The sequence below is a fragment of the Mytilus galloprovincialis genome, chromosome 12 (genome assembly GCF_965363235.1).
Source record: "Mytilus galloprovincialis chromosome 12, xbMytGall1.hap1.1, whole genome shotgun sequence".
Lineage (NCBI taxonomy): Eukaryota > Metazoa > Mollusca > Bivalvia > Mytilida > Mytilidae > Mytilus > Mytilus galloprovincialis.
Window position 1 is genome coordinate 32,811,104 of NC_134849.1, and position 23,892 is coordinate 32,834,995.

The 23,892-nt window shown below is 32.6% G+C and overlaps 1 protein-coding gene and 2 long non-coding RNA genes across 3 annotated transcripts in view; 1 reads left to right on the forward strand and 2 right to left on the reverse strand.

Annotated features, from left to right (window-relative positions):
- LOC143055553 (uncharacterized) overlaps positions 1-18,252 on the forward strand; it is a 72,558-nt gene extending 54,306 nt beyond the window's left edge. The window contains exons 14-17 of the mRNA XM_076228710.1: positions 218-308; positions 5,472-5,546; positions 9,276-9,313; positions 16,304-18,252. Of these exons, the coding sequence (XP_076084825.1) occupies positions 218-308; positions 5,472-5,546; positions 9,276-9,298 (189 nt within the window). The 3' untranslated portion in view covers positions 9,299-9,313; positions 16,304-18,252. The remainder of the gene's footprint in view (positions 1-217; positions 309-5,471; positions 5,547-9,275; positions 9,314-16,303) is intronic.
- LOC143055551 (uncharacterized) lies at positions 11,663-13,650 on the reverse strand. Its single transcript, XR_012972079.1, has 3 exons — positions 13,572-13,650; positions 12,448-12,526; positions 11,663-11,886 (listed from the first exon to the last, which is right to left on the reverse strand). It is a non-coding gene; the product is annotated as an uncharacterized LOC143055551 (long non-coding RNA).
- Positions 14,116-14,803, reverse strand: LOC143055552 (uncharacterized). Its single transcript, XR_012972080.1, has 2 exons — positions 14,551-14,803; positions 14,116-14,194 (listed from the first exon to the last, which is right to left on the reverse strand). It is a non-coding gene; the product is annotated as an uncharacterized LOC143055552 (long non-coding RNA).
- Positions 18,253-23,892: the final 5,640 nt, after the last annotated feature.

Sequence of the window (23,892 nt, forward strand, 5' to 3'; positions counted from 1 at the left end):
TACATACATACATACATACATACATACATACATACATACATACATACATACATACATACATACATACATACATACATACATACATACATACATACATACATAGAACATGTCAGTTAAACTTATGTCGAAATGATCGTTATAGTATCAGACTACACATTGCTTATGTGACGTATTCTTTGTTTTGAAAATTCTTTTTTGTTCTGACTATTTTATTTAGAACTGGTTCTTTCAAGACCGTCCAATTGCAGAAGAAGACAATGGCGATGACATTGAGAGACAGAAAATGGCAAATAAAAGTATAAAAAAAGGTAATATTTTAAGCTCCACTTCTACATTACAGTTGGATATCGTTTAGCTGAACGCATTTCACACGTTGCAACACGGCTTATAACAAGAACATTGCTATCCAGAGTTCATCGTACAATCTCAACAGAAGTAGATTTTGGATACACCAAACTGTATTGAGTCTAAATGTTAAATCAAAATTTTCACCTGGAAAGACCCCTATATACAACAATATATATAGTTAAAACATACCGTACAGTGGGTTACTTTCGCGGGTGTAAAATTTTGCCATAGAATAAGATATTCGAAATATTTTAGCAGTTAATATTTTGGCAGATTTAAAACTTTTATCAATGCCTGTGCATGTGCATGTTTAAATTGATGAAATTTATTTTGGCGAGTTTGTTCTATCTGCAAAAATAACCCACTTCACCATGTTTACAGTACATAAGAAAATGTGATTTGAGCTTATGCCTTAATTTTTTGTCATTGTATCAAACTACTTATATGACATATAATTGTTTTGACAATTAATTATTCCTATCTATATAGCACTGGTTCATTTCATACCGTTCAACAGACAATGTTCTGCATAGCAAAAAGTGTACATTAAATTGATCACACTACAACCAAAAATCCTAATCAATAATAAATATATTTTGATTAAGTTTAGGAACCATCATACAGAAAGAAAGGAACTCAAAGGAACAGTAAACCGGAGACATGTGCAGTGCATCTTCGCGTCTTTTACTTAAAACATGTTCAAAATAACAAATAGCTTCCACAGTGTATATGTTCCGGACCATATGAGTATTTGGACCATACGCGTATGGTCATGACCATATGGGTATATACTCATATGGTCCGACCATACGCGTATGGTCGGGGTAATTAACACTCTGTTACAGTTTACTTTTAATACTTCTCAACTCTTCATATGGTATGACCGTTCATTCAAAAGACGCTATCATATAGGTAATTTTATCGTTATATTATAATAAAAAGATAAGCTAAATAAAAATAAGAAGTTTCACATTGTTAATTTTACTTAATTGTTTTTCACTCGCAAACAAAATGTGTAAATGAAAAAGATCGTGCACAAAACTTGCAAATGCAAAAAAGCTATGATACCGTGTGGAAGTGAATGTCATCCAAGCCTACATGCACTAATGTAACTAGCGATGAAAACTAACTATGGCATCAATATTAAATTTTTACGTAGTTTTTTTTTATTATAAAATTAAAAAATGGTCATGTTTTAAACCATCACTGTTTTTTTTAGATAAAGTTCTTGTATTATTGAAACGTTTATAATGTAATTTGGAAAAATAAACATACCTATATGGTCCAAATACTCATATGGTCCAGCCCGTTAATAACCAAACGAGTATTATACTCATATGGTCCGACCATACGCGTACGGTCGGACCATACGCGTTTGGTCGGACCATATGAGTATACGCATATGGTCATGACCATACGAGTATGGTCCAAATACTCATATGGTCCGGAACATATACAAAAAAGTGAAAAATAGAGTCTGTGAAAAGCTTATATAAAACCGTTAAAACAAGTGAATGATATACATATACAATAGTGAAAAATAAAAAGACTTTAAAAAAGGGATGCCAAAGATCTGAAATTTAATTCTCGGATATTCGGTCAAGATACTCGAGTACTCGCATGTACTCGGATGAATCTAAAACGTGTATTCAAAATTTTGATTTATGGTTGGATGCAGTGTTTTTATTATTACCTTTCGTAAACATTTAAACGAAACACAAACATACTACGCATATAGCTTGGTCCTCTGTTTTTTGTGACAACTCAACAATTAATTACCGTCTGACGTTTCTACAAATGACCTATCATAATAGCATTAATTGTATGTGTATGTGTTCAGGAACGAAAGGTCCGACAAAGTGGACAATATAAGTATCATCTGTTCCTGAGGAGTTTGTATTTTTTTAAATTCGACTTCTCCATCAATTTTGTCAGCAACAATATTGGACTTCAAATTATTTGTGCATTTTCGTGTTGCCCAGTCTTACTTTTTCTGTGTTTTTTTATTTTTTTGCACTATCGTTTGTCTGATTTTCTTTTTTTACAAGCAATGACGTTTGTCAGTTTATTTTCGACTTTTAGGTTTGAATGTCGCTGTCGTACTTTCGCCCATCTTTAAATTGTAAATAAAACAATTATAGTTTCAAATACAGAGTAATTTAATTAATTTAATTGTACATCTCATACAAATCACATTTAGTACATAGAAGTCTTGATTAACAAACAAAGGTAACTTTTTACTATTTGTGATGCGTTGATTATTAATCCATGAAAGTGTTGATCCGTGTACAAACACCGTTAAAAATGTCTTTAATCAGTTGCGTAGTGTTCACAGCAGGTCACTATGATTTTGTTCCTTTTTAGAAATATGATCTGGTCAACAATTTCAGACGAAAGACTGTTTGACTTTTATTTTTTTGTTACAAGTTGTGCGCGTGAAAATTTTCCTTTGGAAGGAAGGGACGTTGCTTGAACTACTATAACAAATAGTAGCCTTAGATAAACACATTTATGTTGTAAATTAATTTTATTTAGTATAACGAAGGGGGTATTGCAACGGAACTAAAGAGAGTGGAAATGTGAAGAGAAATATTTCAAGATGTTTAACAGCAAACGAATATCTGAGTAATTAAACAGTACTCGAGAACTAGGCCTTCCGACAGAGTACCCGAGAACTCGAGTACTCGTTGCCATCCCTACTTTAAAATGTAAATAATTATATAACATACATTTAACTTCGGTGATCTACCATATCATCTACTTAAACTGACTAGTAAAATATTGTCCTTTATAAGTAACTGCACTTACATATCATTTTGCAGATGCAAATTACGACAATTTTGAAAGTGGAAAAATGCATATTATATTGTAATGAAAAAAGATAGATTTGGGCGCTTATCTTTATTACTTCATTACAAATAATAAACTTAAGTATTATGTGTTGTATCACATCTGATAACAAGAACATTGATATCCAGAGGTCATGGTACAATCTCCGCAGAATTAGTTCTTGGCAACATCAAACCGTATTTAGTCTTAAGCCTCGGTCGTACCTTACCGGATAACACGTCCGGACGCCTAACGGATGAAAATAAAAGTTGTCCTTTGACAAAATTGTTATCCGTTGGGAGTCTGTTGATGTACAGAACGGATGTCGAACGTACATCCAACGGACGAATACCGCATAAAACGGACACCTAACGGAAGTGTACCGGATAAAACGGATGATCAAAATGTACGGAAAAATTAAAGGCGACATTAATAATGCATGTAAATCGCATAAATATTCAAAATGTTTCTGTGTAACTGGTTTTGGTTTAATCTTCAAACTGCCGCCAAAGGGCAGGGTCTTGCCTGATTAAGAGCTTCAAGATGATGAAGACGTGCCCTTACTATATGATCGATTATGAATAATTAGAATTCATGAACCTATCGAAATATAATTGGCATTTCTGACTCGAAAATTTCAATTGACATATATCCGTTTCAGATCCGTTTATGATCCGTTTTATCCGTTACACGTCCGGTAGTAGTCCGTTTCACATTCGTTTTATCCGTTAGACGTCCATTAGAAGTCTGTTGTTGAATTTTATGCCAAATCTCCATTGGATGTAGAACGGACACGTTACGGATAAAAAAACGGAAACGAAACGGACGAGTACCGTACAAAACGGACGCATACCAAACGTCAACGGCATTTCATCCGTTCAAAGTTTTGAACATGCTCAAAATTTTCCATCAGACAGAACGGACGTCGACGGATAAAACGTACGCTAAACGGACATGCAACGGATATGGACGGACGTTTAACGGATAAGAACAGACGTCCAACGGACATGAACGGATTGAAAAAAAAGTTATCCGTTAGGCATCCGTTCGAGCTATCCGTTAAGGTGTGACCGAGGCTTTAATGGTATGTTAATATATCACGGAAAAGTCACTGATACAAAAATACAAGAAAAACATACAGAACAAAATGTCAGTTAAGCTTGTGTAGTACTTTTCGTCATAGTATAAGACTACACATTTCCCATGTGACATATCATTATTTTGACAATTCTCCCTTATTCAAACTATCTTATATAGTACTGGTATTTTTCAGACTGTTCAAGGGGCAATGTTCTGCATAATATAAAGGGAAAACTGAATTAATCGCTCTTGACGCCAACCAAGATTCCTAAACAATAATGACTTTTCTTTTAAATTGAATAACTAATCATTTTGACTTAGTTTGGGAACCATCAGGAAGAATGGAAACCCAACGGAACAGTAAACTCGAGACATTTACAGTACATTATAAAGCTCTCAAATTTAGACATCTGACAAAATAACTTAAACCCTTCCAAGTGTTTAAAATTTAAAAAAGAGAGTCTGTTAAAAAGCTTTTATTAACCAACTAAGTACATTATTGGAAAATATGACTGTTTATTATAAACCCTAACTGGGCTTAATACAGAAAAACAGGGCCATTACAGAAAAACAGGGCCATGACAGAAAAAACAGGACCATTACAGAAAAAAACCCCAGAGCCATTACAGAGAACAGGGCCATTACAGAAAAACAGTGTTAAGATCAAATATAATACATTTAACATGGCCGCCGATTTTCAAATATAGGGATCACTGTTCATCCTGTTTTTCAACACATAACTTCTGTCAACTAATATCTTGGATATTTTGTATATTAAAAGCTTTATAATGGTAAAGTACAAATTATATTTTTTAAACTAAACTGTCATTAAAAGAGTAGAGCTAGAGAGCATCAAGTTGGCAGCAACACATACACTTTTGTTCAGTTGGTTAATAAATGTATTAAGAAATGGGTGTTTTTATAATGGCCCTTTTATATGTCCTCGGTCAGTAATAATGGCCTCGGATGTCTGTTGCCTTGGACACATACATGTAACAGGGCCATTATAAAAACACCCATTCATTAATACTATAATATAAACCCGTTAAGTGAATAATATACAGTAGTGATAACATAAAACAATGAAAATACAACAACCTATAATCAATCATAAAACATACACTTAAGACAGCTTCATTCACCGGCCATTTATTTATGCTAAATTCTAATTTCTTGTTTTTAATCAATAAGAAATCTAAAACCTCCAATTGCAGATGACGATGGCGATAATATTGATAGACAGATAAGGGAAAATAAAAGTATGGACAAATGTTTTCCTAAGCAATCAGGTAATATTTTAAGCTCATCTTCTGCATTACAGATGGATATCGTTAAATTGAACGCATTGCACACGTTGCAACCCGGCTAATAACAAGAACATTGATATTTCCAGAGGTCATTGTACAATGTCAACAGATGTATATATTTAGTACATCAAACCGCATTGAGTTTTAATGCTGTTTTGATTAATCACCGGGAAAGCTCTGATTATACAATATAGGAAAAACACAGAACGAAATGTCATTAAAGCTTATGCCGTAATTTTCGTCATAGTATTAGTCTACCCACATTACTCATTATTTTGACAATTCTCCCTTATTCAAACTATCTTATATAGTATTGGTTCTATTCAGACTGTTCAAATGTTCTGAATGACAAAAAGTGACGAATGAAATGATTGCACATGACTCCAACCAAGATTCCTAAAAACATTTTTGTTAACTTGAATAACAAAATACTTTACTAACTTTGGGAACCATCAGGAAAAAGGGAACTAAAAAAATAGTAAATCTAAGACTTTTACAGGTCATCATCGCGTCTGTTACTTAAGACATGTTAAAAAAAATTCCAAAGTGTATAAAAAATGTGAAAACGAGAGTCTGTGAACAGCTTATATAAACCCGTTCAAACAAGTGATTGATATACAATAGTGCTAAATAAAAACAAGTATTCAATCATATAAAATATACTTTTGTGACACGGTGATGACTACTGTACCCCTATTTTGACAATTTTATCTATTATGTCTGTTAAGTTCATTCATCGTTGTAAATACAATGGAAGTTTATGCGACTGTCATATAAGTGGGAATCATTAGTAGATATAAAAACAAATAGATACAAAAAAAAAAAAATCTATTCATTGAATGTCCTTTAAATTTACAAATGTACTACTTAAAAAGCAAAAATAAAAACCAGCAAAAGGTCTTCTAAAAACTCTCCATGGCAAAAATTGACAGTTGACTCCTTAAATCTTATAGAATGTAATATCCTTGAAAGACTTTGTTTGATTATTTTTTGCGAAAATAATAGATGACGAACAGAAATCATCACCTGGACAAAATCTACCAAAATAATAAGTGATATATCACCTATGCTAAAATTATAAGTAATTTGTCATCTGAAGTCAAAAGTCGACTCCTTGTTTGAGTTTTTGCGCTTAAGGCTAAGTTTGTGTTTTCTCTAAAAGTTTAGTGAATAGAGAGTAACTATTTATAGCAAACATTATGAGCATGACAAAATCTACATATGAGTCAGTAAAACAAAATCGTCAGTAAAATCCTTGAATGTGTGTTTGCACTTGAATAACGCGTTGTACCCATTTATGTAGATTTTGCAGAAACTGTAGCAGATATAAAGCAGCTGTTTATATAATGTTTAACACACTTTATCAAAAATACGTGTACTATTGTTTATGTTTGAGGAAATTATTGAAGGTAGTGGAAAACAGTAACTAGCAAATATCATCTTTAGGAAAAGATCTACTAATACTTAATACACCTGTACTCGTCATTCTACTGTGTATTGGGGTCATTCCTTGAATTACTAGTTTTTTTTATTATAACGGAACTATAATTGCAAGAGAAACGGTAAATGAATTAAATTTCCAACAAATCAACTTCCAACATTAGTTCAACATAGCCGAAAATGTAAATTAACACTTTGAAGAATCTAGTGCCCTTGCACGATGGATGTCACATGTAGAGCAGGATATTTTTACCGTTCAGGACGCCTGCGATCATCCTCCGTATTTTTTGGGTTCGTGTCTTTTGATTTCTATGTTGTTTGTGTACTTATTTTTGCGTTTGCAGTTTATTTTCGACTTGTGCGTTTGAATGTCCCTTTGGTATCTTTCATCTCTCCTTTACACATCATTTTATTTTTTCTGGAAAATATATTGGTATTATATGCAAGCGGTATAACCAATGGTTGTGAAGAGATTTACTATCGGAATAATAGAAAAGCCAGTAGATTTTATAACTTCTAAATCATTATATTTGAGGATAGTTGAGCTGATGCACGTAAAGAATTTTCTCCTATGACCAAACGGTAATAGTCAAATTTGACTTTTTCAAATATTTTGTACCCCCAAAAATGCCAGGAGAAAAGTCTATGGATGATAGATGTGGTAAAATGCATTGTTGGGCGTTAGCGAGGGATAAAATTAACGAATATCACGGCCCAGGCCATGTGTAAATTTACAACAGTCTATGGCTTCTATAAATTATTTCGATTCTAATAGGACAATTACGGTCATTAAAATACTGAAGCGAGGGTTGGTTTGGTGTGTGTGGCTGATCTTTTTTACTCCCTGTTAGATAAAGCTCAAATATCTTAATAAATCAGTAGCTTGCATGGGTTAGTTTGTGAATAACCACTAGAAAAAAAAACTGTTTGATTCTTCTAATTCTAAAACCCAACATTTGCCATTTCTATTTTACATGATTTTCTCGTAAGCTTCCGTCAAATCCAAAGTTGACATTTCGTATCTAAGGAGCCGCCATGTTGACTTGCTGAAGTTAGTAGATATTCAAATAATGCAATAGAATAGAAAATAAAACAAAACCTACCTCAAAAATCAGTTTTAATACAATATCATACGAATTTCGATGATTCACGTAACAGAAAGCTTCCAACTTAAGCGGTTTCATTTGTATGACGTAATGTTTTGAAATGACTTAAATGCGCCAAAAAAATTCATAGACTTTCGCGGAATTTTATGTTATTTTTATTTTGTTGATTTCTCCGAGCTCTTGTGCATTACTGGTTTTTATTATGCATCCGAATAAGAATAACAGTTATTTTGTCTTTTTTTTAATTGCACTTTTTTAATCAATAAAATCGGCAAAGGGTCTGCAAATACGATACAATACATATAGATTTACGTTGGAAGTATATTGTAACAGCCATTATTATGTATATCTCTGAGTCTGCGCTATGTATAAATATATCGAGAATTTTATCACAGTGTTGTTTACAAAGCGAAAGAAGCACGTCATATTAAAATACAAGTTTTAACTAACTTTATTTTACTTTATGTAAACCCATAGGCATTATCATAAGTAAATACTCTAATTAATGATGTCAAAACGCAAAACTATAATCCCATTAGGACTCCTTGGTGTGTTTTATTACGTTTTTTGTTTTACCCATCACTATGATATCTTAATGGTGTAACTCAAACAAAAACAATTTTTAATAACATACTTTGGCCATAGATATATCTCTAGTGCTGCTTGGTGCCTACATTAAAGGATAAAGATGTGCCTTTTTACACATAAGCTCCTTGTAATATTCCAATATCGAATTACAAAATAACAACTATAAAATGCAATGAAACAAAAGCACAATATCAACGATTCGTGAAACCAAAACAAATATTTTGATGCGCACACAATTTGCATTATAATAAATTGTTTTCCTTGCAACTTTTATTCTTAAATCAATGTAAAAGAAAAATTGTTTTTGTTTTAATATTTGCATTTGTTTATGAGGGAATTGAAAATGAGTTAACAAAACGTAAGTAACAAGAACAACAGGACCCGTATATTTGGATATCATAAAACTTCACAATCAAACCAATGCAGTTTAAACTAAATTAATATATTCAATTACCTATATTATACATAGAATGTGTCTACCACTATATCATGTATATATAACCCTGTTTTGTTCCGAAAAATTCAGGGTAAGCTTTGATATTTTATCAGTTGTTACATTTTATATTTTGTTTGGCAGAATCCAGATGCACTATACTGTGAAATCAAGTTCCAAAGGTAATGGTATATATTTAGTAATTCGATCTGATATAGGGATATTTTATACTATTGTGTACCCGAACATGATCAAGGTACACACTATCACCTTTAGTAATGCATACCTTGATTAGGTTTATAAAGATTTTGGTCATCTAATGCAATTTCTTTGTTCCTCAGAATCTTCTATTTGAATTTCATCTCAAATGAATATAGGAACAAATCAACAAGAGACAAATGTTTGAAATGAGGAATACGTGTGTAAAGGGTAAAAATGTCAATGTATAAATACTATAACTAGAGAATAAAGACATAGAGTATATGTCCTCTGACAGATCTTTGGTATATTCAGTATCAACATCTACTTGACACAACCATATGGTAGGCAGCTTTACAATAACTTTGAAGTCCGACTTTGATTGCTGATACAATTAATATTCATAATTGAGAAAGAGGTTTCATGGAAAACATGAAAAACCGGGCAGTATTGCGTTGTTTGTAAACAACTTTATGTTATTAAGGCATTCAAAGCAGTGACGAAATATCCAGTTCTTCAACTTTGTAAAAGAGGGACGAGAGATACTAGAGGGACAGTCAAACTCATTAATCGGAAATAAACTGAAAACGGCATGGCTAACAAAGAAAAAGACAAACAGACAAATAATAGTACATAAGGCAAAACATAGAAAACTAAAGACTAAGCAACACGAACCCTATAAAACAGGGGTGATCTTAGATTTTCCGGAAGGGTAAGCAGATCCTGCTCCACACGTTGCACTCGTCTAGTGGCTTTTGTTATTACAAAACTCTGTAAATAGTATAATTCGGTAGGTCACATTCATTAAAAGGGAATGGGATTGTAGTTACGACAAAAGGAACATATCGTATATCATCTGTGAAACGGTTATTCCATAACGATCAACCAACTCGTGATGACGTCCTTAAAATTTACAAAGGAACGATTTCAACTTCACTATCTGGAAATCTTTGTTTAATAGCTTCCTTGTGACCAGCAACAATATATCGAGGAAATTATGATAGGCAATTCCAGTCCGGTGTTGTGTGAGGATTTTGTCCAACAGGCAGTTGACATTCCTGCGAAAAGCAAGTGTTATTCTCTTCTTGCTGACATGTTACTTTATATCTGACTTATGTCATGAAGTTTGCTTTAGGAAGTAAGATACGAAAGAATTAGTCCCGTTTATAAATCTTCTTCTGTTCGCAGTAAGTGAATATGATGAGCTTATCTTTTAAGGTGCCCTGGAAAAAAAATATTACAGAAAAAAATGGTCTACGTTTTGAGTTTCCTTTATTGTCAATAAGTTGAAAACTAAACTAAGCGTCAAAAGGGTTGAATTTTTATTTTCTTCTTTGAACTTCAAATTTGTATTAAACAACACTTTATCAGCACCTGCAAATTATGATAAGGAGAGAGAGTTGTTCAGCGAGTGTTTCTTATAGTAAAATTGGTTGCTTCTTTCAAGTAGGCTATTGAGCAACGTGTTCTTACTGACTGGTACACTATATCTCATTTCTTTAATTATAGAAAAGAAGATGGACAATTTTGATTAGTGTTTACCTTGTCCTTTATTATTAAAGCAAATGGAAAAACATGTCTGGTTTCAGAGGGATTGTATTAAACGTTAAGTTTTAGAATTCAGTATTCCTTCAGAAAGAACAGGGAAACCCCATCAATAACTTATTCGTTACATAACGTACATTTACAATAATTCTTAAGGTGTAATACCACCATTGATTTTTCCCTATTAGTCTTTGTTAAATTGGCACTTTTAAAAAAATCGTGCAGTATTTACCTTTATTTCAACCAAAGAAATACTTTGCATGTGTAAAGTTCAATCCTTTCCAGTGATACAGTGAAAATTCCACACTACATTTCATTGCAAATAAGAAAGTAACCACCGCCGAGGGTAGACAACCCAATTTTTACACTGTTATTTACTGGTTACCTGCTTTGGTAACTATGTAACCTTAACGTTCCAAAATATTTTATAAGACCATCAAATAAAAAAAGAATGATGCTTTCAGACACCCAACATACATATTTACGACTCAGAAAAATTTAAGTGCATTGAAATGCAGTGTGAATTTTCTACAACTGTCAAATTCAAGGGAATATTTTTTTAGGCCTACTTTCGTATGCAACCGGATGTGACGTACCATGATTTGGTGGTATTACACCTAAAGAACACCTAAATGTCAAATAAACTTAATGCAATTTTTTCCCCTCCAATTGCAAGTTATTTCAAGCATAACTGTCAAGTTTTGTCTCACTCAGAACTATAGTTTCAGAGAAAATCACTATAATGTAAGGCCATATCCTACGGCAATTTCAGTCCAATTTCTTCGAAAAATCCTAACTTCAGTGTATCATTATAAAATGCAGTGTTGACTAATATCTGATCATAAACTCATGATATATGCATTCAAACAATTAAATAGAATACAAAAGACAACTTTAAGATGATAAACAATTTTATTGCACCTTTTAGAGTTCATTTGAAGGTCTGTTTTGGTCTGTTTTGGCCCATTTTTCCTCTTTCCTTCCTTTTTTATCAAAACTTGATATCTTTTGTCTAAAAAATAAAACAAATGTGATTATTTCCCCACAAAAATGAAATAAATGTAATGTTAAATCAATAATTAAAGTGTTTTAGCTGAAAGAACTGTCTCTATAAATGTTAACAGTCTACACAGAAGTTTCTATTAGCCCTTATGTGTAACTTGAGTTTTTTGTCTGTTCCCCTAGTGTGAGAAATAACGGTTCCCTTTCAGTCAATCATTTATTGCTACTGGTATCAAAGTCTTTTTATTTACTCATAACAGTATATTTCTAATAGATTTACACAAAAAGTCCACTTTCTTGTATTTTACATTAGAAAATGGGGAGAAAGAGTAATAAAAAAATACCTCAAAATGTTTTTAAAAAGGGTTATGTCCCTTGGAATGCTGGTACAAAAAATAATTGGTAAGAATTATAAAGTTTAAGTATGTGAGACTGGATTCTGATGTGTATAAATCCAGGACAAATAAGTGTTTAGATGAGTTATTGTCTGTGCAAAATGTAGACGGCACAATGGCAAATTGTAAACTTTTGCGGCCAAAAAAAACCAAACATGATGATAGTTGATACATACTTTAATGCTGAAGTGTCATCTGCAGACCAATTCACGTATAAGATTTTTCAACAGAATGCTTTTCAGAACATGGTTAACACTGAAATAAAAAATTCACAAGTTGTATAAACAAAACAAAAACTGTAAGGGTAATTTAAAATTTAACACAGTAATCTAAATACAGCTTCGTCTGTCAACCCATTTGACTAAGAAAACACCCGTAAACCCCCATTTCAATGCAATTTTACCTCAAACGTACTTTCTGTGTCTAAATCCATTCCGAATAGTCCATGTGTACAATGTATGAACTGGTTTATTAATAACTTTTAAAAATGAAAGTACAATAGGGTCACGAGTGCACATTTAGTTTCCCTAAATAGGTGTAATACCACCATTGATTTTTCCCTATTAGTCTTTGTTAAATTGGCACTTTTAAAAAAATCGTGCAGTATTTACCTTTATTTCAACCAAAGAAATACTTTGCATGTGTAAAGTTCAATCCTTTCCAGTGATACAGTGAAAATTCCACACTACATTTCATTGCAAATAAGAAAGTAACCACCGCCGAGGGTAGACAACCCAATTTTTACACTGTTATTTACTGGTTACCTGCTTTGGTAACTATGTAACCTTAACGTTCCAAAATATTTTATAAGACCATCAAATAAAAAAAGAATGATGCTTTCAGACACCCAACATACATATTTACGACTCAGAAAAATTTAAGTGCATTGAAATGCAGTGTGAATTTTCTACAACTGTCAAATTCAAGGGAATATTTTTTTAGGCCTACTTTCGTATGCAACCGGATGTGACGTACCATGATTTGGTGGTATTACACCTAAAGAACACCTAAATGTCAAATAAACTTAATGCAATTTTTTCCCCTCCAATTGCAAGTTATTTCAAGCATAACTGTCAAGTTTTGTCTCACTCAGAACTATAGTTTCAGAGAAAATCACTATAATGTAAGGCCATATCCTACGGCAATTTCAGTCCAATTTCTTCGAAAAATCCTAACTTCAGTGTATCATTATAAAATGCAGTGTTGACTAATATCTGATCATAAACTCATGATATATGCATTCAAACAATTAAATAGAATACAAAAGACAACTTTAAGATGATAAACAATTTTATTGCACCTTTTAGAGTTCATTTGAAGGTCTGTTTTGGTCTGTGTTGGTCCATTTTTCCTCTTTCCTTCCTTTTTTATCAAAACTTCTATAAATGTTAACAGTCTACACAGAAGTTTCTATTAGCCCTTATGTGTAACTTGAGTTTTTTGTCTGTTCCCCTAGTGTGAGAAATAACGGTTCCCTTTCAGTCAATCATTTATTGCTACTGGTATCAAAGTCTTTTTATTTACTCATAACAGTATATTTCTAATAGATTTACACAAAAAGTCCACTTTCTTGTATTTTACATTAGAAAATGGGGAGAAAGAGTAATAAAAAAATACCTCAAAATGTTTTTAAAAAGGGTTATGTCCCTTGGAATGCTGGTACAAAAAATAATTGGTAAGAATTATAAAGTTTAAGTATGTGAGACTGGATTCTGATGTGTATAAATCCAGGACAAATAAGTGTTTAGATGAGTTATTGTCTGTGCAAAATGTAGACGGCACAATGGCAAATTGTAAACTTTTGCGGCCAAAAAAAAACAAACATGATGATAGTTGATACATACTTTAATGCTGAAGTGTCATCTGCAGACCAATTCACGTATAAGATTTTTCAACAGAATGCTTTTCAGAACATGGTTAACACTGAAATAAAAAATTCACAAGTTGTATAAACAAAACAAAAACTGTAAGGGTAATTTAAAATTTAACACAGTAATCTAAATACAGCTTCGTCTGTCAACCCATTTGACTAAGAAAACACCCGTAAACCCCCATTTCAATGCAATTTTACCTCAAACGTACTTTCTGTGTCTAAATCCATTCCGAATAGTCCATGTGTACAATGTATGAACTGGTTTATTAATAACTTTTAAAAATGAAAGTACAATAGGGTCACGAGTGCACATTTAGTTTCCCTAAATAGGTGTAATACCACCATTGATTTTTCCCTATTAGTCTTTGTTAAATTGGCACTTTTAAAAAAATCGTGCAGTATTTACCTTTATTTCAACCAAAGAAATACTTTGCATGTGTAAAGTTCAATCCTTTCCAGTGATACAGTGAAAATTCCACACTACATTTCATTGCATATAAGAAAGTAACCACCGCCGAGGGTAGACAACCCAATTTTTACACTGTTATTTACTGGTTACCTGCTTTGGTAACTATGTAACCTTAACGTTCCAAAATATTTTATAAGACCATCAAATAAAAAAAGAATGATGCTTTCAGACACCCAACATACATATTTACGACTCAAACATTGTTTTAACTACACTAGGTGGGCTTGTTTTTAAATGTAAAACTAAACGAGGACCCAGTCCGACAAAAACAATATTTTAAATACTTATAGAACTTTTAAGGTATTTAAAGGTATGATAACAATATATATTTGTCATAGACCATGTTATTCGTTTTTGAAGCCCCTCTCATGCTTTCATTATTTGGGGACACTGTAATTTCTGGAAAGGGTCTGTTACGTATTGGTTAAAGTAAGATTTTGAATAAACAAACATAAATCCATATGAATTGATTCCTACAATCTCAAGATTTGAAAAGCCCCCAATCACCCAAGAAATATTTTTCTTGTTATTTGCTATGTTATGCATTTTTCAGTTTTACAAGGTATATATATTTTGCAATTACATATAATGAGGTACAATTTAATGCACTAGTGTAAGCTCCTTTCATTCTTTGTTTTTCACATGACCAAATTTCCGTAATAAATCAGATAAGACAGCGCTAAAACATGAAAAGTGAACAAGTTTGATTACTATCTTCCATTGTCAATGATTGTCTGAACGAAGCCTGCGCGTTCGTAACAGAGGCATTCATATCGGAAATTGTCCAGTGAGGTCGCTAAAACACTCCCTAATGTTAGCTGAGGTCCGAATCATTCGAGAATCTTTTATGTCTGGTCGCATTGCGATCGTGACTTAGTTCTATCAGATTCTGTTATATTGGGTTTTGATGGTTTCTTTAGAACAGGTATTATCTATGAAAATGTATCATTGCCGATTGATTCAAAATTGCGTCAAGATCATGCAAAAGATATAAACGGATCTGATCAGATAACAGGAGAATAGAACGATTTCGACTGGAAACAGCTGAATCAGGAGGTTTCCCGAAAAATATTTTATTGTTGTCGTGATTGAATGATTGTTTTGAATATTTCTTGCCTTAGACTTTGATTAGACATTTGACAAATTTAATCGAAGATAGTCTAATCAAAGACTGAAGTAAAAGTACTGAATGTATAACTAAGGTCTAAAATCAACACTAGTATAAAATAAATTGTTAGTCTTATTCTAGTTTAACTTCCGTTCAATAGATATAGGAAGATGTGGGGTGAGTGCCAATGAGACAACTCTCAATCCAAATAACAATTTAAAAAAGTAAACCATTATAGGTCAATGTAGTTTGGAAATACAAAAATAACACACTAATTGTGTAACTCAAAAAAATACAATTATTCTTTTTATATTTGTGTGTGTGTGTTACATTTAAGGCATTATCGTCAATTCAATACAACATGTGTTAAAGTTTTGAAATTATCTTTGACTCACAGTGTTTCATTGATACTGTTCATAACACTTACAAGAGTATGTCAATTCTTATTATTTCATATAACTGAAACACTGCTCAAGGAGTTCATCAAATCTTCAAAGTAAAGTTATTTAAAGATATCAAAATTAAAACGTTTCTGTCATAGGTGGCAAAAATATGATCGTGAATATTGTTTTTTGCTTTCAGATGAAGAAATTGTACCGAAGTCAAATGGGTAAAAGCAGAAATCCCTCCAAACGACAGTTAAAACGTTTTATTTGATTATACATTAATATTGATATGGATATTTTAGATGCAATTTTGTATGGGGGTATGTCGGTCAGATTTGACGTATGGAACTCCATTCAGTAGAAGGCCGTGCTTACTGTTAAAAGTTGACTTAACTATGATTAGTACATATGTATATAATGTATATAATGTATATAAATTTACTTTTATATTTCTGATAAATTAATGATAAATTATGTACTGTATGTTAATCATTTTTTGTAGAGATTTCATGAATGAAATCAAATCCGATTGGTGTATACTAATGATTAAAACTAATTAGTAATCACTATAAGTAAAATCTCTATACATATATAATATGATAAATTTGATACAATTTAATGTAAATATATGATTATTTAAATCAATCATGCATGTTATATTCAATCAAAGATATAGGATAAATGCTTAGTCTATATAAATTCCTTTCCATACAAGATAAATGATGGAATAGTAACTGTCTTTTTTGCATATCTCAATAATATATCACAGTGAGTGAAGAGAGGCAGTCCTCCTCATCTATAAATTGATGAAATTAAACGTGATAAACAGGTAAGTAAAATGGACCATTTGTCAGTCATTAGATAGTAGAATGCTTTACAATACATTATACAACGTTATCTAAGAATAAGAGATAAAACTGTATAAGGAAAATGTAGGATAATTTTATATGAAATTATTATATTTATACCTTATATACAAGTTTACACACTATTAATATATTTCAGAACAGTTGTTTGATTTGTACCTAATACGTTAATGTTCGTTGCTCCAATATAGATTTTATATATTTGCCTATAAAGTGTATTTTAACATTTGAGTTTTAATGAGGAATCAATAGTGATATTGTTTTGTTAATATGTATGTATAACGTATAAGTATTTTCATAATAATTGGATCTTAGAAACCATGGAATAGGATTAATAATCTACCGAAAAAAACATGAATAAAAAATCTATTTCCCCAAAAGGAAGCTTTCATTTTTTATTCACGTTGTTAGATACAACATGTGTAGTGACACTTGGCTCATTCATACGCTTTAATATACATTAGTGTACCTCATTTATCATTTTCTATATAAAATATGTACACAATCATTTTACCATTTTTTTCAAATTGCAAGCATTGAACTATTGGATAGGTCAATAGTTTCCAACATTTGGACCACGATGAAACTATTTGACCGCAAGCTTTATTATATTTCGCGGAATTTTCAATGCAGCTACGGAATTAGAGGATTTTGAAAATACTGCGGGATTAACGATGTCGCGTTTTACCTATTGTATTTTGGGATGACGTTAGTCCCAGACGTAGCCTTAGCATTTCAAAATATTTATGAAGTTTACATTAGCATGATTAGGGTTGGGTTTCTGCTTTTTATATCAATATTTATGATAGTTGGTTTATCACTGCAATTTATTGTCTGTTTTCTTTTGCGATATAATAAAACATTTACTGACTAAATATTCGTGGAATGGTTAGTTTATTGTCCCCTCAGATACACCTATTGCCATCGGCTACGTCTCAGGACAATATTTGCACTACGGGGGACCATACACGTACTATTCCGCTCATAACCTGTCAATAATTATACAATATTGTATTTTCGTTTATTAATATTGAAATGTCCACGACAATGGAAGTGGGTGATAATTTCGTTAAGTAAATAGTAAAGTTTGTACATCTAGCAATTCATTAAATACCATTGTCAAGTGATTACAGTTTATTTAGAAAATGCATACCAGGGAGTACGACAAAGGGGGATGAACAATTTCCTCCGCTATTGAAATGTTTACTGATATTTGTAAATCATGTGAAATCTGCATCTTATGTAATCTGAGATTACTCCATATTCTACTTAATGAAAATTATTAAAAATATAATAACATTAAACTCATTTGTTGTTATCTTCACTGGAATCCAGGTTCTGTAAAAAATGTATCCCTTAAGGTGGTACCTAACACTACATGGAGATAAGAACAAGTTGTTATTCAAGTACTATCTTTTGGATTGATTGATTGATACGTTTGGGTTCTTTTATTATCACTAGAGCTATCCAAAATTATATTCCCACTATCCTAAAAAGGTCTAAAAATTCGCATTCTAAAATGTATCTCTCAAACTAAATAATCAGATATTTTATGACATTGATACGCTTGTTTTCTCTGTATAAAGTTATCGTCAAGTTTTGAACTCAGTAGCTAAGAAAATTTACATCTACAGATTTATGTTTAAACATTTGAATCAGGATAATCTAAAACAAATGTTCTTGATCCTATATCAAATCATTTTCTGAGGTATAGAACATTTTTCAGACGTAGTCGGTATAGTTTCGGTTTGTGCCCTTTGAACTTAAGGACGCTTAACTATGACAACAGAATACGCATGCTCGAAAATCCTTTCTGTGATTGGACAAAATGCTGTCATGGAGGGTTATTTGGTTGTGTTTGAAAAAACGTCTCGTTAATTATATCGTGATGGAAAGCAAGTGAAAAAGTATCAATATTTGAACTAGATCTTACAAAGATTTATATTTTGATTAAAATAATTGTTTCTCCAATAGCTCTTTGCATCCGTGATAGCTGTTTATTCGGGACAATTATATAATTATTAATGTAAACTTTGTTGTACGAACGTACATGACTTTTAGAACGCACCTACGCATGTGTGATTTCCGCGGGGTTTTGGTGAATTTAAACAGAAAGATACGAGGACCGAGAATACTGAACACAAACAGAGAAAACGTTATCTAAATGGTATCTTTGTGCTGCTGAAGGCTATCGAAATGATAGTTTTAAACATATACTCAAATTTAGATACGTCGGATATCTTTTTTTAAAGATAGTTATAATTTTCCGCGTTTCGCAGTATAGAGGAAAATTATTGTACTAACGTTCCGTCTGATTAATCATGTGATTATCACATGTTTACATGTACATGTAATAAATAAGCGGGAAATAATCCCGTGGAGTAATCACTCTCTACCCAACACTGATACAGTCAAGATGGACACCGATATGTTGAGCAGCCCTTTAAGAAATGCCATTTCGAGAGAAGTTTCCAATGCCATATCAACATCTCAACAGGATTTATTGAACAGTATAAACGGTATAATGGACAGTAAACTGACAAATTTCCAGACCACCTTACAAGAAAGTCAACAAGAAATTTCGCAGACTCAAATGGCCAAGATGGAGGCCACTCTGACCGATAACTATACTTTTCAGAGGAAGGGCAACGAAAACCAATTCAAGTATGGTGTGAAGGTTCTAACAAAGCTGAAAGAGGCGAAGTCAAGCTTAGAAGTTCATGATTTGACCAGAGCGACCGTACAGAACGCTAAATCCAGGATTTCAGAAGGTATTGACATTGTGCAAGAGAGACAAAAGTTAATTAAACTTGCAGATTCTTCTCAACTCGGTTGGAAAGTGGTTAATGAGTATGTTGCCAACCCAATAGCAGAAGACTCCGAAGATGAGAGAAAAATGTTAAGAGCTCAGTCTAGAGCAGAGCGCAAGAGTAAAGCAGAGAAAACCAAGAAAAGCATCAAACCCAGACAAGTTCCTTATGCCAGGAATGCAGATAAAGATGATTCTTTCAAGCCTGGAAAGTGTTTCAATTGTGGAAAAAGGGGGCACTGGGCAGATGGGTCAACTTTTTTAATTAATTCTCCATAGGCGACAATGGTAACGTTTTCCTCCATTGCTCAGTCCATATCGTTTACTTGAACATGTATGATGGCTCATATCGAAGCTGATACATTTATACATGTCTGGTTAAATTTTCGGGGTGGCAAGTGAGATTACTTTTTTTCGCAAATTGCTGGACCCCGGAAGATGGTGAAAAATGTCAGTCTCCACATGAAATAATCCCAAAATTTTGATCATAAAACTCAATAAAAAAATTGTCCTTTCTAATAATTTATTTCAGGTCAAATCTACATATTTCTTTTCTCATCACATCAGCTCTATAAAACAGTTCTTATTGTTCATTTATGTCCATTTTTAAAATCACAGCATCCACAATTGTATGGCGGACTAATATTGTTTTTTAATTACGTCATCTGAGTTCCTCATCTCAAGGTCTATTAGGGATCCTGACCCAGATAATTGTCCTGATAGAAAACAAAAGATAAGTAATTCTTTATATTTATCAAACTTAGATAGTTCAAGCTTATTTTGTAGCTCAGATGATAATTTTTATTGCAATAATTCCAAAATAAGAAACGCCAATGAGAAGGTTTCAATAACAATTGATTGTTTACAAAAAGTTGATCTTGTTACTTATGTGGAAAAACCGGTTAGTCCAGTAGGTAGATTGAAAAATGCTATCGATGAATGGAGATTAATCACAGGTAATACACATATAATTGATGTTATACAAAACGGGTATAACATACTTTTCAAAACAGAACCAGATCATAAAATTATTAGAAATAACAGATCATCTCTTGATAACGCAAGTTTTGTTAAGTCAGAAATTGAAACTTTGCTGTCAAAAGGTTGTATATCAGAAGTGAATGAGATACCTTGTGTAGTTAATCCTTTGACCGTTGCTTTTAATAAATCGAGCAAACCCAGGTTGGTATTGGATTGTAGACACATCAATCCTCATTTATTTAAATTTAGATTTAAATATGAAGACACAAAGTTAGCAAGGGAAATTTTTCACCAACATGATTTTCTATATGGCTATGATTTAAAAAGTGCTTATCACCATATTGAACTTGTTGAATTGCACAGAGAATATTTAGGTTTTGCATGGGAGATAGATGGTGCAAACAGATATTTCGTCTTTAATGTCTTGCCATTTGGATTGGCTACTGCTGGTTACATATTTACCAAAGTTCTCAGAGCAGTTGTAAAGTATTTCAGATCTAAAGGCACACAAATTATTATGTTTTTAGATGATGGTTTGGGAGGTGGTAAAGATTTTGAATCTTGTCAAAAAAGATGTCAGTTTATAAAATTTCAACTTCAAAAGCTAGGTTTTCTAATTGCACATGAAAAATGTGTTTGGGATCCATGCCAAAAATTGAAATGGTTAGGTTTCATTTGGAATACTGAAACTGGTAGAATATTCGTCAGTCCTGAGAGAATAGATAAAGCAGAGCAAACTGTAAACTATATACTTTCCGAGATTGGGAGAGGTAAAGTTTTGTTAAAGGCTCGAATTTTAGCAGGCATAGTCGGTCAACTCATATCAATGCAAATAGTATTTGGTGATGTCGTGAGATTGAGAACAAGATTTTTATATGCTTGTGTTAACGATAGAGCAAGCTGGGAGGCATCTGTAAAAATTACATCAGAAGCTATTGATGAGTTAGAATTTTGGAGAGTTTCTTGCAGAGCAAGGAATAGTAAAGGTGTGAATATAAGCACAGTTAATTTTCACGACAATTTTGATGTCGATTTGTTTTGTGATGCCTCAGATGTAGGCTTTGGTGGTTTTTGTTCCACTTATGATCGTACCGAAATATTCGGTAACTGGGTAGGTAATGAACCTTTTGAGAGTTCAACTTGGCGTGAACTTGAATGCGTCAAGAGAGTTTTGTATACTCAAGATTTGTTGTTGGAGAACAAATTAGTTCGAGTCAACAGTGACAATCAAAATGTCGCACGTATTTTGACGGTGGGGAGCAGAAATTTGTCACTACAAAAAACTGCGATTAATATTTTAGAATCTTGTGAACAGAAAAACATTAATATTCAGACTCGCTGGGTCCCTCGAGCTCAGAATGTGTATGCAGATCAACTTAGTTGTTATACAGATCACGATGACTGGTCTTTAAACGATGAAACATTCAGTTTTTTAAACAATATTTGGGGTCCGTGTAGCATAGACCGATTTGCCACTCATTACAATACACATTGTTCGCGTTTCAATTCAGTTATATGGTGCCCAGGAACTGAAGCAGTTGACAGTTTTAATCAATATTTGGGAAATGACAACAATTGGTTGGTACCCCCACCTTCTTTGATTGCAAAAACAGTAAACAAAATGTGCAATGAGCGTGCTAATGGTATTTTGGTTATACTAGAATGGAAATCGGCGGCATTTTGGCCTTTACTTTGTGCACAAGAAATTTTTAAGAGTTTTGTTTCAGACGCTATTTATCTTACAAATGACAAAGTTATAGTGAAGGGTGCCGGTAAAAACGGCATTTTCGGGAAATGGCCACTTAAATTTAGGTTGATAGCTTTAAATATTATGTTCTAATGATCCATATTTGCGATTTTCAGGCTTAGGACTGAGGCAACATGTTGTGGAGATTGTAGAGAAGAGTACTGTAGGATGTTCGGGTGAACTTGGAAAATTAGCAGAAAAGATGTCGGTTTATCTTATCCAGTCTAAAAGTGACAATACTACAAAAAAGTACTTTGCTAGTTATAATCGTTGGAGATCTTTTGCTCAATGATATGGTTTTAACGAATTACCCGCAGATCCGATTCATGTTTTATTGTTTTTAACTTTATTGATTGACAAGAAGTCATCACCTTGTACTTTAGATTCGATAATTTATGCTTTAAAGTGGGTACATGAGCTTTATGGTTACGTTGATCCTACAAATAACGCTTACATTCATTCGTTAGCTCAATCATGTAAAAGATTAAATGGAAAACCAGTCGTAAAGAAGGACCCTAGGCCTGTTACCTCGGATATAATACTTGAACTCTGTAAAATTAATGAATTTGAAAATGACTTGCTTATTGTTAGAGACTTGACTATGATTTTGATAGGCTATGCTGGATTTTTGCGCTATGACGAATTAAGTTCTATTACATGTTAGGATGTTAAGATTTTTGATGATCATATTTCTATTTTTCTGCCCCGGTCCAAGACCGATCAATACAGACAAGGTAACGAGATATTTATTTCTAGTGGTAACACTTTGGCATGTCCAGTTGTTATGTATAAGCGATACATTTCACTTGCTAGTTTGGATGTTAATTCGGATTATTTTATATTTCGACCGATTTTTAGGTCTAAGGGGTTAGCTAAGTTGATATATAAGAATAAGAAGTTAAGCTATACAGCCACAAAAGAGAATATTGTACGTAGATTAAAGACTGTAGCTCCTGACTTGAACCTAGGTTTGCATTCTTTACGTTCTGGTGGTGCTTCTGCAGCAGCCAGGTCAGAAGTAAATGAGAGATGTATTAAACGTCCTGGAAGATGGAAATCAGATATTAGCAAAGATGGTTACATTGCTGATTCCTTAGATATGAGATTATCAGTATCTAGAAAACTTGGTTTATAATTTGGGCTCTTTTCATCCCTTTCTTTGTGATCTCTAGATTACGGTGGGCAGTCGGCAAATATATATTTGGTTATTGTATTAATATTATGTATTATAGTGAGATTTATGGTATAAATTGCAATGAGATTACATCACTAAAGTGTGTACTTATAATTTTCCGCGTTTCGCAGTATAGAGGAAAATTATTGTACTAACGTTCCGTCTGATTAATCATGTGATTATCACATGTTTACGTGTACATGTAATA